The 16,296-nt window shown below is 40.3% G+C and overlaps 1 protein-coding gene across 1 annotated transcript in view; it reads right to left on the bottom strand.

The window, feature by feature from the left end:
- The window catches only part of MLIP (muscular LMNA interacting protein), a 252,780-nt gene that overhangs the window by 136,052 nt on the left and 100,432 nt on the right, over positions 1–16,296 (bottom strand). The window contains exon 2 of the mRNA XM_086707084.1: positions 1,515–1,670. Coding sequence (XP_086563210.1) covers positions 1,515–1,670 — 156 coding nt within the window. The remainder of the gene's footprint in view (positions 1–1,514; positions 1,671–16,296) is intronic.

Raw genomic sequence — 16,296 nt, 5'->3', positions numbered from 1 at the left:
GGGCTTGAAATCAGGACCCTGAGATCAAGACCTGAGGTGAGATCAAGAGTTGAACACTTAACCAACTGAGCCACCCAGGCACCCCTTAAATATATTTTTTAAAGAGAAAGGGTTTTTTAGCCAAACTGTCATTGCGCTAACACAAGTCATTATCAGGGTTTTTTGTCTGTTTTAATTTTATTTCCAGTTTTGGTCTCATTTTGGATAAGCATAATCAGTGTATAAATACAATTTTATAACCTATGTTGTTGCTTACTATTATAAAGTTAATACTTTCCATGGAATTACATAATCACTATAATTATAACCTTGTAAAAGTAATTTATTATAATATTCTTAATTTTATTTTTCTGATTATTAGCTATTAGACTATTTTTATTTTTCCCTAATTGCTTTCCTAAATGACATTTTTCTGCCTTTGTACTATTTGCTTAAAATATATTTCTTTTTTTTATGTTTATTTATTTAATTTTTGAGAGAGAGAGAGAGAGAGAGAGAGGAAGAGAGAGAATCCCAACCAGGCTTTGCACTGTCAGCTCAGAACCCAATGAAGGGATCAAGCACATGAACTGTGAGATCATGACCTGAGCCAAAACCAAGAGCCAGATGCTCAACCAATTGAGCCACCCAGGCTAACTACAGGTCAGGCTAAATGCAGGCTAACTACAGGCTAACTAGCCACCCAGGCTAACTACAGGCTAACTAGCCAGGCCACCGGCTAACTACGTTTCTAAGAGTTAGTTATTGAAAATTATGACAGTTTTTTTTTTTTAATTTTTTTTCAATGTTTATTTTTGGGACAGAGAGAGACAGAGCATGAACGGGGGAGGGGCAGAGAGAGGGAGACACAGAATCGGAAACAGGCTCCAGGCTCTGAGCCATCAGCCCAGAGCCCGACACGGGGCTCGAAATCACAGACCGCGAGATCGTGACCTGGCTGAAGTCGGACGCTTAACCGACTGCGCCACCCAGGCGCCCCAAATTATGACAGTTTTAAAACTATGGATAAGGGCTTTCCACCAAAATTGCATAAATTCATAGAGCTAGCTGCAAAGCATGAGCATGCCAATACCTTCACAACTGTCCCAGTACTGTATATGACACTTTTTAAATTTTGCTAATTTATTGCATGTAAAAAATAATGTCTCACCGTTTTATTTTGTATTTTCTATCAAGATAAATTCAAACTTCCCAGGAAATTTTGTTTTTATTATTTTAAGACATATTTGGGAGAAGGGAAAATGCCAGGAGGCAAAATGTGTCATGTGAATAGCAAAGAACAGGGTGTCAACTCATGAGTTGAGAATAGTGTATTAGAGAGAAGCAGGGGTATGATAATGTTTCAGTTTCTATTACACACTTATATTTTTGGTCAACCTTACATTTCACAGACATCTCACTTTATGCAAAGGAAATAAACATTCATACAAATTTCCAAGTCATTATTATGGACAATTGAATGTTTAATATAAAGTTGCTTAATATAAAAAAAAAAAGAATAAAAGTAATCCTACCCTATTTACAGCTTCTGGATTCTTATCACTTGGTTCCTCAGGAATTTTAACAAGGAATTTAGAGGTGTCAGCCAACTTAGAGTGGGTTGGTAGTCTTCTGACAGTGGGGACAAATGTGAAGATCAGAGGTTTGGCTTCAGAATCACCAGAAGAGACCTATGAGACATGTAATAAATTAGACCTTCAGTCCTGTCAAAGGTTTATCTTGACTTTATTTTCTATACCCCATGATATTTATCTCAGTTATTTTGATAAATTGCCTATTATCCTGTGGTCATGTGTATGGTTGCCAAAAAAAAAAAAACCAGCTAAAAAACAGTCACAGTGGATCAGATCCTCCCCCCTTTTTTTATGATTCCATTTATCAGAGAAAGCAGTACAACCCCAGAAAGATCCTGTTGTAGGGGGATGGCAACAAAACAGTAGATTGGCTAGGTGGTCTTTTGGAATATTATAGGGCACTTCTACCTCAGTAGGATCATCACAAACACAGCATCTAGTCTGTTTCAAAATTGGCTTTTATTCATTTAACCCTGGTTTAGCAGTTTTAATTTGACTCATAATCACAACCATGCAAGAAACTTCCAACATGTATCACTAATGAGAATACTAAAAACTGGATTTAAAATTGAAAGAATGCTTTTTTAGCGATTAGAACACCAATGTCTCTCCTTGAGGACCCACTTTCTCTTTCATTCATGCTTTAATAATTCAAGAATGATTGTGTTTATTTTTTTAATTTATTTAAATTTTAGTTAACATACAGTACTATATTGGTTTTAGAAGTAGTTTTCAGGGATTCATCATTTACAGACAACACCCAGTGCTCATCACAAATGCCCTCCTTAGTACCCATCACCCATCTAGCCCATCTCCCCACCACTTCCCCTCCATCAACCCTCAGTTGTTTCTTAATATCCACATATGAGTGAAATTATATGGTATTTGTCTTTCTCTGATTGACTTTTTTTGCTTAGCATAATACATTCTAGCTCTATCCATGTCATTGCAAATGGCAAGATTTCATTCTTTTAGATGGCTGAGTAATATTCCCGTGTGTGTGTGTGTGTGTGTGTGTGTGTGTGTGTGTGTGTGTGTCACATTTTCTTTATCAATTCATCAGTCAATGGACATTTGGGCTTTCTCCATAATTTGGCTATTGTTGATAATGCTGCTGTAACATTAGGGTGCATGTATCCTTTCAAAACTGTATTTTTGTATCCTTTGGGTAAATATCTAATAGTGCAATTGCTGGATTGTAGGGTAGTTCTGTCTTTAGTTTTCTGAGGAAGCTCTATATTGTTCCCCAGAGTGGCTGCACCAGAATGATTGTGTTTACTATTTTTTGTGTGGCAGGAACTCAAGGAGCTAGGGATGCCATAATGAATAGGAAATAGTCAGTAGACCACACACAAGAAGAAAAAAGGGGATGCACAAACCACTAAGGGAAAAGTGTTGAGCGGTGCCTGCCTACCCAATCTAGGAAGCTCTGTAAAAGGCAACACCTGAAATTTGGTCCCAGGGAAGAGGAAGATAAGGATATCCCAGGCAAAGAAAACCAGATGATTGAAATCATGGAAGGGCAGCAGCAGTGGGGGGTACATATCAAACTTGGATTCTGTCTGATTGACAACAGAGAACAATTACAGCACCGTATATTGGGAAATGAAGTAGTCACATTAGAATTTTAGATAGATAACTCTGGGTTTTTGTTCCACATTTTATTTATTTTTGAGAGAGCGCAAGCAGTGGAGGGGCAGAGGATCTGAAGTGGACTCTGTGCTGACAGCAGAGAGCCCAATGGGGGGCTTGAACTCATAAACTGCAAGATCATGACCCAAGCCGAAGTCAGACACACAGCCACCTAGGTGCCCCCGGTAACTCTGGTTTTAAAAGACATGTGACTAGTGACAAGCACAGAAAACCAAGAGCAATAGATTGAGGACTAAATGAAAGGGAAAAAGAGAATGTGCAGCTGTAAATTTCTCTTTCTAGAAATCTGGATAAAGGGTAAAGAGGGAGGTTGAGAGGAGTTAGTGAGGGAAGGAGAGTCAAAGAGGTGCCTCTGCTGGCATGTAATAGGGTGGACCTGAACATGTCTATAGACTTGGGAAAGGGGCCAGAAGAGAAGGAAAGCAAAACAAGGTCCTGGAGGAAGCAGGCAAAATATGTTAAGAGAACGGGAGAAGGAACATGGCCTCCTTTGAGTCCAGAGAAAATGAATGAAGATACAGAAAATCTCACGAATGTGGTGCAGTGGTGGAAGCAGAAAGGTGGCATAATCAACACTGATGGTAAAATAAACTCCATCTAATCAGAGTAACACTGCCCCTCGGCTACCTCCATGCCTCTGTCACAAGAAATATGATACACCCCGGCAGGACCCTCACTTTCCTCTCCCTTTAAACTGTGCCCACTTTCTGTGCCTTGGACCTCTCAGGCTTCATTGTGGCCTTCCCTTTAACCCCATCCATGTCAGCCCCTATGAGGAACCCAGGCTGGAGTCATCCCGCAATTCCTGTGTGCTATGCACACCCCCTCATTCTTTTCCCATCTGTGCCCCATCCCAATTCATGAAGTATTTCTACCATACACATTCTGAAATTCAGTCAGCCATCATACAATCTCCCATGTCCTTAAGCTCTTCTCCATCCTCACTCTAATCAAACCACTGCTTCCTCTGAAGGGCTCTGTCTCTAAGAAGCTTGTTCAATGGTTGCTATTTTCCCTCACACTGGACCTGGAAGTACAAGAGTGTCCTCCTCACTCCCCTTTACTACTTCCAGACCATTCTTCTTTCCTCCTACCTAGAAACTTCCAGATGTGAATCTCATGTCAAGAGTCTATACCACTCATGACCTCTCATCTTCACTGTCATCTGCCCACACCCAAATTAAGCAAGCTCTTCTTTCTTTGAAGATTTAGTTCGTGGCTCAATTCCACTCCCTTTAACACTCTGCTTTGCTTAATACCCGGTATCACAGCCCATGGGTAATTTTCCTCATATTGTGTTGACCTGGCCTCTGCTCCTTCTTGCCCCTCAATCCCTAGCCTCAACCAATAGCCACCAGCCCTCTGTAATGTCACATTTTCCATTCTCTGATCTCCACTTCTTTTCTTTCCACACCTCCCTCTCATACTCCAGCTGCAACATTTCTCAGACCCCACCAGAAGGAAAATCTACTGATCCCTCCAACATTATGTTTTCCCATACTTCTTTTTTATTTTAGCCAGCCTCAGTGACTGTGTTTACCCCATGCATACTCCTCAAGTGCCCTGCCCTCTCTCACATCATCCCTCCCATTTGGACAAATCACAGTCCTCACTAAATCTAACCTGCTACCTAATCTACCCCTTCACCACAAAGGTATGTAATTGGAAGAAATCACACAACTGTGCTTACCGGTTTCACTTCAAATTTATGACTCTGAGCCTCAAGCAGGCCCTTCAATGTTGCTCTATAAACATATTATAGTTCTATAGTCCATTCACTCTCCCACTTGCCTAGAAAACTCACATCCTCTCCTTTTTTCACACCCTCAATATCTTCTTCCATGGTCTTACTCTGACCCGATGACTTGGTTTCTTATTTCACTGAGATAACTAGAGCAGTCAAACAAGAATTTCCAAGGTCCCCATCACTATATCTACTCACCCACCCACATCCTTGTCTTTCGAGTGGCCTTCAGTCCTGCCAGTATGATCCCACTAAAATCAACCCTCACTTGAGTATTATGCCTTCTACTTACTTTCAATTTTTCAACAAGGTCTTATTAAATGTCTACTAAATGCTAAGACATCACTCTAGGTGTTGGCGATGTAATGGTGAGCACACTAATAGAGTTTACATTCTGTGGAGAAAGAAGTAAACAAAATAAATATGTAAAATATATATTACTTTCAATAGGCAGAAGCTATGAAGACTGGCTATAAGGCTATGGCAGTAACCCATGGGAGAGAAAATGGTAGGTTGAACTTGGGTTGTTGCAGTAATCACAATAAGAAATGTTAAGAGTCTGACTATATTTTAGTTTTTTTAATTTTTTGTAATGTTTTATTTATTTTTGAGAGAGAGAGCGTGAGTGGGGCAGGCACAGAGAGAGAGAGGGACAGAAGATCTGAAGTGGGATCCGTGCTATCAGCAACAAGTCCACGTGGGGCTCAAACTCAGGAGCTGTGAGATCATGACCTAAGCCAAAGTCAGACATTCAACTGACTGAGTCTCCCAGGTACCTTGGTTCTGGCTAGATTTCAAAGAAAAACTTAGAATTATCTTAAAAATTAGATGTGGGATATAAAAGATAGATAAGAATCAAGACATGTACAAAATTTTTGACCTGAATAATCACAAGAAATGAAATTTTATTCACTAAAATGGGGAAAACAACAGGTGAAGCTAGTCTGAGAATAAAGATCAAATGTAATATGCCAAATACAGATCCAAGTGGAATTGTAGGTATGGAAGTCAAGTTTAGAGGAAAGTCTGTGCTAAAGATAAAATTATTAGGATTGTTAACTTGTACATGGTATTTAAAACCACAATACCAGAAGAGATCACCAAGGTAGTAAGCACAAATATGAAAAGAAGAGGTCCAAGGTTGAAGCCTTCAGAGTTGGAACACTAAGTTATCAAGCAGCTAAGGAAGAACTAGAAAAATTGACATGGGATTTTAAGGAAAACAGAAAAGACTAGAACGTCATTGACAGCAATAGGAAAGATGCCTGACTATAAACAAAAGGAGAGACAGAATATGCCAAGGACCCGTAGTAGTGAAGCAATTTGCTTGGACATTTGATATCTTCTCCAGGGATGTGTCAAACTACCCCTCACAGGAACAGAAAAAAACAATGGTAGCACTTACAGAGCTGGTGTTCAGAAGCAGTTTTGGCAAAAGGATGTTGTGAGCATGAGGAAACTGAGGGCTCTAGTGAGAGTAGAGCAAGCGAACACCATGGAGTGAAGTTTGGAGAGGTACAGAAGAGGAACCCTCAGATTCAGGGGACCAGTGGTCTCTGACGCTCAGAGACCAGATTTGATAACATGGTGAGTGTTGGGGAGAATGACTTGGGGTTAGAGTACGGTATGTGAGAGTTTAAGATTTAGATGTATGGTAATTCTGGACGATTATGTGGTCTAAGGCTTTGACCTTGAGACTGAGTATCTCAGAAGGAAAAAAAAAAAAACAGAAAAGGCACTGAGATTGGGAAGCTCAAGTAACTGTGAGACAAGAAGGTAGACAAAGTCATTCTGGTGAAAATGAAAGTCACCATGGATGACAAGACGGGACTGGACAGAGAGACTGAGAGCATGATGGCACTCAGTGAGCCTGGGGTCAGGAGGTACTTGGATCAGGCTATCTGACACACTAGATTATTAATAGGTATTTTCTTTGTGAGTATGTAATCAAATAAAGAGAAGTGGATATCCTTACAGGAGATTTCACCCACGTTATATGTCTAATGACCTAACTGTAGGCCAGTTTATTATAGGGTACAGCTTTCTGATAACTAAAAATACTAAAACAGCCATGCCTTCTAGAAACAATTCCTTAGGGAATATAAAACACACAGACAAACCTTTCTGAACCATCTCTCACTCTTTAACCTTCTTTTATGCCTTTAAAGATAGTTGTCATTATTCCTTCATTGCAGTCATGTCAAAATTGCCAGGTTGCAACTAATCATCCGAAAATAATAAATCAACGCTCTCCTCTGTAGTGAGGAACATTAGATCCCTTGTGAGATTTGGGAAGCCCATTAGTCTTATCAGCAACAACAATATGACACACTTACTAGATAGATTATTTTCTAGGAAGGCTTCTTTACATGACTAATCTCACAAATATCAAGATAGATAGCGGTTTTAGCAACAAAATCATTAGAGGTAGTTCAGATAATTCATCGCAGAATTTCATGTGGGTAGGAAATAAAGACAGTGCTTTAGGAGTCAAAAAAGAAGTGAAACTGTGAACTTATCCCCAGGTTCTATAGGCCCATCATCTCCCCACATGATGACTACAAGTCTGTCTTATGGTCTATCCCTATGAAATTTAAATACCAACGTATGAAAGGGTTCAGTATTAAGTGCCCCATGAGTATGAAATACATACAACCATTACTAACAGTAAGTGATGTTGCCTTCTAAAACACACAATGACGAAAATTCATTTCTCCAGCCTTGTACAATTTGTACAATGCAATCCCACTTAAATCTCCAAAATACAAATAGATCTCTACTGTTGATACCCCATAAATTATAGACTTTTTAAAGGGTGATAGCTATAATTTTAGTGAATAAAATGGAAACAAAGTATGAGTGAACACTAACGTTTCAGTGTATAAGGTGTGCTTTTAATACAATGCCCTCAAATGAATTTCTAAGCATAACCACACATTGACAATGAAAGCAACAGCAAAATAAAATTATTCCTTTCTATTTTATTGTCATATTTTCCTACAGACACAGCCATATCCTACATAAAATGTCTTTCCCGGTATAGGAGAACAACTTTTTTTTTTTAATTTTAGTTGAACCAATACATGATGTCATTCAAGAATAACATAAAAGGGAAAATCTAATAGGGCTTAAGATGTATTCATCTTCCAAGGTTACTGTTGGAGAAAAAGATCAGGGATAAATTCCCATCTGCACACATATCCTCAGAAGCACAACCACAAAAAGGGCAATGGTTCAGTATCTGCTTTTAAGCTGGGAGTGCAGTGTTAGCATGGGGCTCTTTTCATCGCTATTACCTAGCATCCTCTTATCTAACCGATGATGTACAATTTTTTTTTTTTGTACAGAATCTAGGTTGGAAAAGGATGTGAAATTATACTATGTAACATTTAGATGTAGAGCCACGTGTTAGTTGATAGACTGCTGAATCCCCGGTTCAGAAAAGAAGAAAAAAAATTTTTTTTTCTGTTTCCTGCACACGGTGGCCAAGTTCCAGGGGAGCCCAGAAATGAATCGCTATGGTGATGAAAAATCATTTTCCACACAAAGCAGAAACAGATGCACGTTAATACCACTGCACTTGTTAAATGCCAGTTAACACTTTCAGTTGCCAATGCCATTTAAAAACGCATCTTAGTTCTTGTTCTTGGGAAACTACTTTAATAATAGAATTAGACCCAGACGGATTAAACTCTCGCCCTAAAAATGGTTTCAAGCACTCGACATCTCTTGAGACTGTCCCCTTCTCCCCGGACAGGCGAATAGGAACTTAGGAAATTGTATTTTCCCACACCATGCAGGTTAAGTGCTCCGTTGCTCAGTTTCAGGCTGCAATGCCTTCCTGTCTATTTCCCTAAAAGTTCTCTTCCTTCCCATGTCAACACCCACACTCACAGATGTCCACCAGCCTCCTGTTGAGCAGAGGCATCCCTGGGTGTCAGCTTCAACACTATGCCGAGGGCAGTCCTGAGCATTTTTTTGGTTGGCCAGTGAGCAGTTCGCTTTTATCTGCTGGCCCCTTCCACGAACTGTAGATAACATTTCATTTTGACATACAGTCAAATTTATCTATACCCAGGCAGCTCTCCCTCAAGCCCTCTTGCAGCAAACAACGAAGTGCACAGCCTTTAAAAGTTCCTGAAAACATTAAGGAAAGACTTCCTTTTACCTGGGGTGTGGTCTGAATGCTCCCTGCTAAGACGCACGAGTTCATTTGGAAGTAATTGTTCTCGCAGTCCCTCGGAAGCCCCTGTTCTGGAAGCATTGATTCATCACACAAGGGAGTGAGCAAACCGATGACTGAGGTGTGGGAAGGGAGCCTCTCACTAAAACAACACACACTCACACAGGGAAAAAAAAAATTCTAAAAAGAGGTAAAGTGGAATCCTCCCTGAATTGAAGAATCCTGTCAGCTCCCAAGAGTAGATTTATGTTTAGACAATTTTTAGATTTGGCACTTCATGAGAGGTCATACCGACTGCTGAAATGGAGCCAGTAGAAATTAAAAAAAAAAAAAAAAAATGCCACCTATATGTGTTTGCCCTCTTTTCTTGTCACGCAAGTATTCCAATTACATATTCTGCAAAAAGAAGAGAGAAGCCAGAATGTGCCGCGACGAGAAGCTGATTGAAGGGCCCAAGCATCCGCCAATCTCAGGAACCAGGTGGTCACATGCACTGAGAACATTTAGAGACACAAATACATGCAAACACTGTGTCTAAATAAAGAACGACACAACACACAGTGATCATTTCAAAAAAATCAATAATATGATCGGCTGTGGGCATGTAAATGCAAGCAGCGGGAGCATCTGTAGTGACTGAAGTTCTGCTATTAATCAAATTAGCTCTAGAATAAAGCTTGGAATCAAATATTTGTGGGGAAAAATTCCATTCCAAGCTTCCTGGAAGATGCTGAGTGTCCTGACTGCAGACAAAACTTCACACACGAAACTGATTGGAGTCTTCAGATTTCCGTAGTTCTATATTTTTTATGTATTGATTTTTCTCCAAATCTGTTTGGACTTGGCAATGAAAGCACAAACCTACATTTGTGCTTTGGCAATGAAAGGTGGTGTGGTGCAAGGGCTGATTATAGACCAAAGGCTATGGAAAGCAATGAAGATTTTATTTTCGAGATCTGGATTATATCTCTTAATTTTCAACCTTATCAAAAGTCTGAAGGGGCACATGGTCTCATAGTTTGTGAGTTTGAACCATGCATCAGGCTCTGCTCTGAGAGCTTGGAGCCTGCTTTAGATCCTCTGTCTCCCTCTTTCTCTGCCCTTCCCCCACTTGATTGTGGGCTCTTTCCCTCAAAAACAAACATTCAAAAAAGGGTCTAAAAAACACAAAACAAACAAAAAAGCCTGAATTTTTGGAAACATTACAAGTAAGGTAATTGCCAAAAGTGATTCTACTAGCACACTGGCAAAAATTCTTCCAAATAACATAGAACTTTTTGACCTAGAAAGTTATCTAAATTTCCAAATAGAAGTGCTGTTATGTCACTAAACAAATTTATGTGTTCCTCTATGCCAAGTATAATTATGGATACTCAAAAGAAAACATAACACTCTCCTGCCCTCAAAGAGCTTACAGTCCAATTAAGAATATAAAACACATATATAAATAATAGAAATACAAACCAAAAAAGAACAGAAAAGGAGAGAGGGGAAGGGAAGGGAAGGGAAGGGAAGGGAAGGGAAGGGAAGGGAAGGGAAGGGAAGGGAAGGGAAGGGAAGGGAAGGGAAGGGAGGGGAGGGGAGGGGAGGGGAGGGGAGGGGAGGGGAGGGGAGGGGAGGGGAGGGGAGGGGAGGGGAGGGAAGAGAAGAGAAAAGACAAGAGAAGACAAGAGAAGTTCCATATTGAAGTTCTCAAACTTTACACATAAACCACCTAGAGAGCTTGAGGACATCAGGGATGGGCCCCCAGATTCTCTATTTCCAACAAGCTCCCAGTTGATGTTTCACAGCTTGTTCATGACACTTTGAGTAGCAGAGACTTGGAGAAACTTTTGGAGGGAGGGGAGATCACAGCCACATGGAGTAATTCAAGGATAAAGTGGCATTGGGGCCACACTTAGAAGCATTGGGGAGTGGGGGCTTGGGAATGTGGGATAGAATAACAGTTATTTCAAAGCAGAGATAAAAGCTTGAGTGAAGGCACCTATCAGAACAGCAGTAAGCAGCAAGTCTATTCATAAAGGATGAAATCCTAGAGTTGGTCATTCACTGGCTATGGGACCCAGGGGGACCTCTCAAAGGCAGTCCTTTCACCTGTGAAATGTGGATAAGAAGAGTACTTATCTCACAGGGTTCTGGCGAGGATGAAGTTGAAATCATATAAACCCTAAAGGCCACAACCTCAGTTCCAGTGAGTGGTTCCCCAAGGGGAAGTAGCAGTCCAGTCCCTTGTCAATATTTCGATCTGTTCATGCCAAGCAGACTCAAACAACTATGAAGCTCTTCTCCCATACCTCATTCTGTCCACCTTCTGGTCTTTTCTCTCTCATTCCCTCCCCCAGCTAAAACAATACTTAAACATGTTGGCAAGTCAACTTTGGAAGAGGAAATAAATATTTTAACCCCTATCTTTTGCCCTATTTAAACTCTTCCTTGAATCATTTTACAACATGGGAACCAATTAAATTCACCCATTATTTTGCTATTTTGCTCTGTGTCTCCTTGGCAACTTTTCTCTAATCATTTTCTTTCTCTTGTTTTATTAATAATTGTTGGTGTTACAGACTATTTGTTATATTGATAGAAGTAATAATTGTTAGTTAAAAAAACATAATGGTCATGCATTCTAGCAGCATGCTTTAGCCATCTGGTTAGTAACTACATATAGCCTCAAAGAGCACATGTATTTAGGACAATTTCTATAGAAACCATCCTCATTTGAATAGAAAATAATGGCATGGTTCAAAAAACAGGCCCCAGTCTTGGATGATGAAGAGCATGTAAGTTTCTTACACAGGATGGAAGGGTGGGGAGGAGGAGAGAGTCTATTCTCCAATTACAACCACTTTCCTATGTATACAAATGTCAGTTAGGGTTTCCCAAAACCCTGAAGCATTTATAAATACAAACTTTTTTTTCACAGCTCTATATAAGCATTTATTCAATTAGGTTAAGCCAGTTGTGCATCACATAAGCATACATGTTTATTTCTCCATCTTGTTGTATAAACACACACTTTTTAATGATCTCTCTTCCACTGCAGAACAAAAAATACCCCATTGAATAATGTTTTTCCAAAAGTAAATAAAGTTTGTCAAAGTTTGCAACAGTTTCCAACTTCTCTTTAAGTTTTGGCATTATTGATGGCTGAAGTAGGACCTCTTTCACCTTCTTATTAAACAGATATTACTACAGTAACTTCCAGCCAAAAGACTCTTCAGGTAGTGCTTTTAAAATAAGTAATATGGAATAAATAGTCCCTCTTCTTGATATGGGAAACAAATTTGAGGGGAAAGTAGATTAGCACAGAAAAGTTTTCCAAGAAGCATGGGATTAAACAGATGCAGTTGCCAAGGCTAGACAACCATTTGTCTGTTCCTATGCTCTGTGCTTGATAAAAGAAGGTACTAGAAACTCATTTATTTATCTTAATAAATATGTATTGAGTACCAGAGACTAGTCTAAGCTCTGAGGGACATGAAGATAGAGAAGATTTGGACTCTATTCTCAACATGTGTTATAGTCCTATGAAGAGACACAAGTTACACGGGTCATGAGTGAGGTCTGAGGACAGTGCAAGGTGATGTGCTGAAGATAGACTGTATGGGAAAGTGGTGTCAAGCCATTCCCAGGGAGATTTCACTCTTAGCTTCTGCACTCTTACTTCCTATTTCTGGTGATCAATACTAGGACACTTATTCTGTTTTAGCTGTAGGTGGAATTTTTCCTCCACAAATGGGAATCACCAGGGGTTTGGATTCCTGTCTCCAGGGCAATAGGTGATTCCAGGGATGCTAATCAGGGCCATCCCAATTCACAGACTCAGAATTGAGTGTCTTATATTTAAAGGGAATTCTGACCTCTCATCAAAAGTATGTGAGTTTCTGGGGAGCCCGGGTAACTCAGTTGGTTGAGCGCCCAAATCCAGCTCAGATGATGATCCCACTGTCCATGTGGTCGAGCCCCGTGTCAGGCTCTGTGCTGACAGCTCAGAACCTGGAGCCTGCTTTGGATTTTGTGTCTCCTTCTCTTTCTGCCCCTCCCCCGCCCATGCTCTGTCTCTGTCTCAAAAAATAAATAAACATTAAAAATTTTATATAAAAAATATGTGAGATTCCATCACAGCCTAAGTTTGGCTCCATCCATATCAAGCATTTGTATTGGTCTCATCTGGATTGTATCTATTCCTTGTACTACCGCACTCATAGATTCTCTCCTCTTTGGGGTTTATACTCTTAGTTAATAGGATACTAGTAGCCCCCCTTAATTCAAATACACTAGGAGCTTCAGAGTATTGAGGAAAACCTAGCACCTAAGTAAGACTGTGACATAGTTAAATATTCAGGCAAAATGAATAGGCCTTACACGTGGCAGAATTTGAAGGGAAAAGAGACAATGATAAGAAACATTTATCCAACAGGAATAAGAGTTTGGTCACCACTCTCCCCTTGTTGAATCACTTTCTTGACTTGGCTTCAGGCACACCATCTCCTTTTAGTCCTGTTCTCATCCCCTAAAACACTCCCCTGTCTGCTTTGTGCTATTCTACCCTTAAGCTTTGAAGTAGCCCAGAAGTCATTCCTTGGATAATTTCATCCAGTTCTGTAGCTTAAATAACGTTTGTTCCAGATTTGTTTCCCCAGCCTGAATGGCTTCTCTGGGTAATACCCTCATGTATCCAGCTAACATCTTCACTAGGATATCTCATGGACATCTGAAACTGAATTATTTGTTTTTCTCCTGAAACTGTTGCCCGCCACAGCCCCCAAGTTTTCCCTGCCTCAGCATATAGCTATTCCTATTTCTCATTGCTTAGGCTAAAAATGATAAGCTTACATCACTTTTCTTGGTTGCTCATTATCCCCCATCAATATATCAGTATTGGTGAATATTCTGATATTCTTGATTTCTCATAATCCCCCACCACCAATTTATCAGTATATCTCCCTTCAAAATAAATCCAGAACCCTACTTCTATTTCTAACATCCTAGTAACAGAACCTACCATCATCTCCTTTCCAAATCACTTCCTCCTAACTAATCTCCCCTGCTTTCTCTTTGCCTCCTGTAGGGATGCTCTGATAAACCATCTAGACCTCCCTTCAGGCTGAAGGACTATTCCCCAGCTGCTGGAGGTGCTGAAACAGTGCTCAGCTGTCTGTCCTCTCCAAGTGTTGCTCTCAGTTGAATAAAGCATCTTGCCCAAAGCCACTCCCGCTTGCCCCAAGCCACTCCCCCTTCTCCGGGGCAGCCTGCATCCAATGGCTACTTGATACACCCATATAAAGGCCTGCCACTCTCGTTCCAATTTAGGGCAACTCTAAAGAGCAATCTTACGAGGTCGGTTAAGCTTTTGTTCAGTCTGCCTTGCAACCCAATTCTCTCCCTGCCTAATCTTGCTGCCTTCCCACTCCCACAGGTGTGGTAAACTTCTTGCATGCTACTCTCCACCTCAGAGTCTGCTTCCTGGGAATCTAATCTGTTGCCACACCTCCCTGTAGTTATTGTCCACACGGGAGTAAGACTGAGCCTTTAAAACAGAAGTCAGACCATGCCGCTTTTCTATGCAATACCCTCCAATGGCTTCCTTTGTCACCCAGAGGATAAGCCAGTATCCTTGCAATGGCCTACAGCCAACGTGATCTGGCGACTGTCACACTCAGCTTGCTCCCTCATGTCTATCTACAGTGATTTCCCTGCATTCCTAGAGCACACTAATCCCATTCCCTGGGATGTTTTTCCCAAGCTCATGAGTTCCTTCACTTCTTCATGTCTCTCCTCAAACATTAGTTAAACTGTAAAACATTCCTCACTAATCTCTGTAATAAATTACCACCCCAATTCTAAGGTCTTGCTAGCACTCTCTGTCCCTGTTAGCCCATGTTATTTTTCTCCAGAGCACTAACCAGCTTTTAATCCTTGCTCATTATCTGATTTCATTATTGGATTTTAAACTCCATGAGAGCAAGGATTTTTGCTTTGATCACTATTATTTTCCTAGCAGCTAGAATAGTATGGGGCACTCATAAGCATTCAACAGATATTTTTCCAATAAACTTATTGACTGAAAGTGATCTCTTTATTTGTGGACATTTCTTATACTTTTCTTCTGATGAGAAGGATAATAATTCTAGTAAACTTGGAATCAGCTGTCCAAAAGTAAACAGAATCAGCCCAATCTCCTCAAGTTTCTCAGTTCCACCGGAACGGTTGTTGCTGGTATTCACAGGTCCTTACTGAGAACCAAAGGTTTAGGGGCTAAAGGAAGAAGCAAGATGGAGATAATTTCAGCCAGTTGCCTCCCCATGACTCTTACATACAAATACCTGTAACAGAAGATAGCAGGATGTTCAAAGCAATGGATTGTCCAAAGTCAGGTCAGAAGCAGACAAAATAGGTTCTGATCTCACATTTTCCACAAAATAGCTGTGAGGTCTTGGGTAAGTCACTTAACTTCTCAGGGACAATTTCCTTATAAAATAAGACCCCCAATTAGTATTGCCTGATGCCCCTTCTTTAGAATACCAGCCTTGAAGATGAAGGGTAACAAAGGGGTTCTGTGGTAAAATAAATTTAGGAATTGGAATATTCTATATCTTCCTTTAGAAGGAGTCTCACAATGAAGAGGCCTTTGAAGCTTGGTTTAGCCCATACTTTCTCACATTTATTTGGCCACAGAACCTCTTCCTTGCCTGACATATACCAACATCCCACTCATAGCGTGAACTACTGAACTGGACAATCCATACAGACTTCTTTCTGCTGTGATAGTTAATAAATCTATAAAAAGAAGGTAGTTTGGGCAAACAAACAAACAAAAAAGAGTTTCCACATAGTTACTACATGAAGTGCTACTCATGATCTGGAAGGAGAACACAATGAGCTAGATGGATATCTGCAGATGATCTCTGAGTTACAAAGAAAGAAACAAAAGGCACTGTATATATTCCAGGTCTACCAACTATAAACCCACCTATGCCAAACCCACCTACTTCACTAGCAACATTCAGGGGCACAGGAATATGAATTAAATAAATGATGAATTGACCAGAAGGTCTCAAAATATATTCAAAGAGGGGTGCCTGGGTGGTTCAGTCGGTTAAGCGTCTGACTTCAACTCAGGTCACGATCTTGCGGTCTGT

Source organism: Puma concolor, chromosome B2 (genome assembly GCF_028749965.1).
Source record: "Puma concolor isolate L17-30 chromosome B2, mPumCon1.1.hap2, whole genome shotgun sequence".
In the NCBI taxonomy this organism is placed as follows: Eukaryota; Metazoa; Chordata; class Mammalia; order Carnivora; family Felidae; genus Puma; species Puma concolor.
Note: the sequence above shows the minus strand (reverse complement) of the source record. Positions and strands in the feature narration are given on the sequence as shown.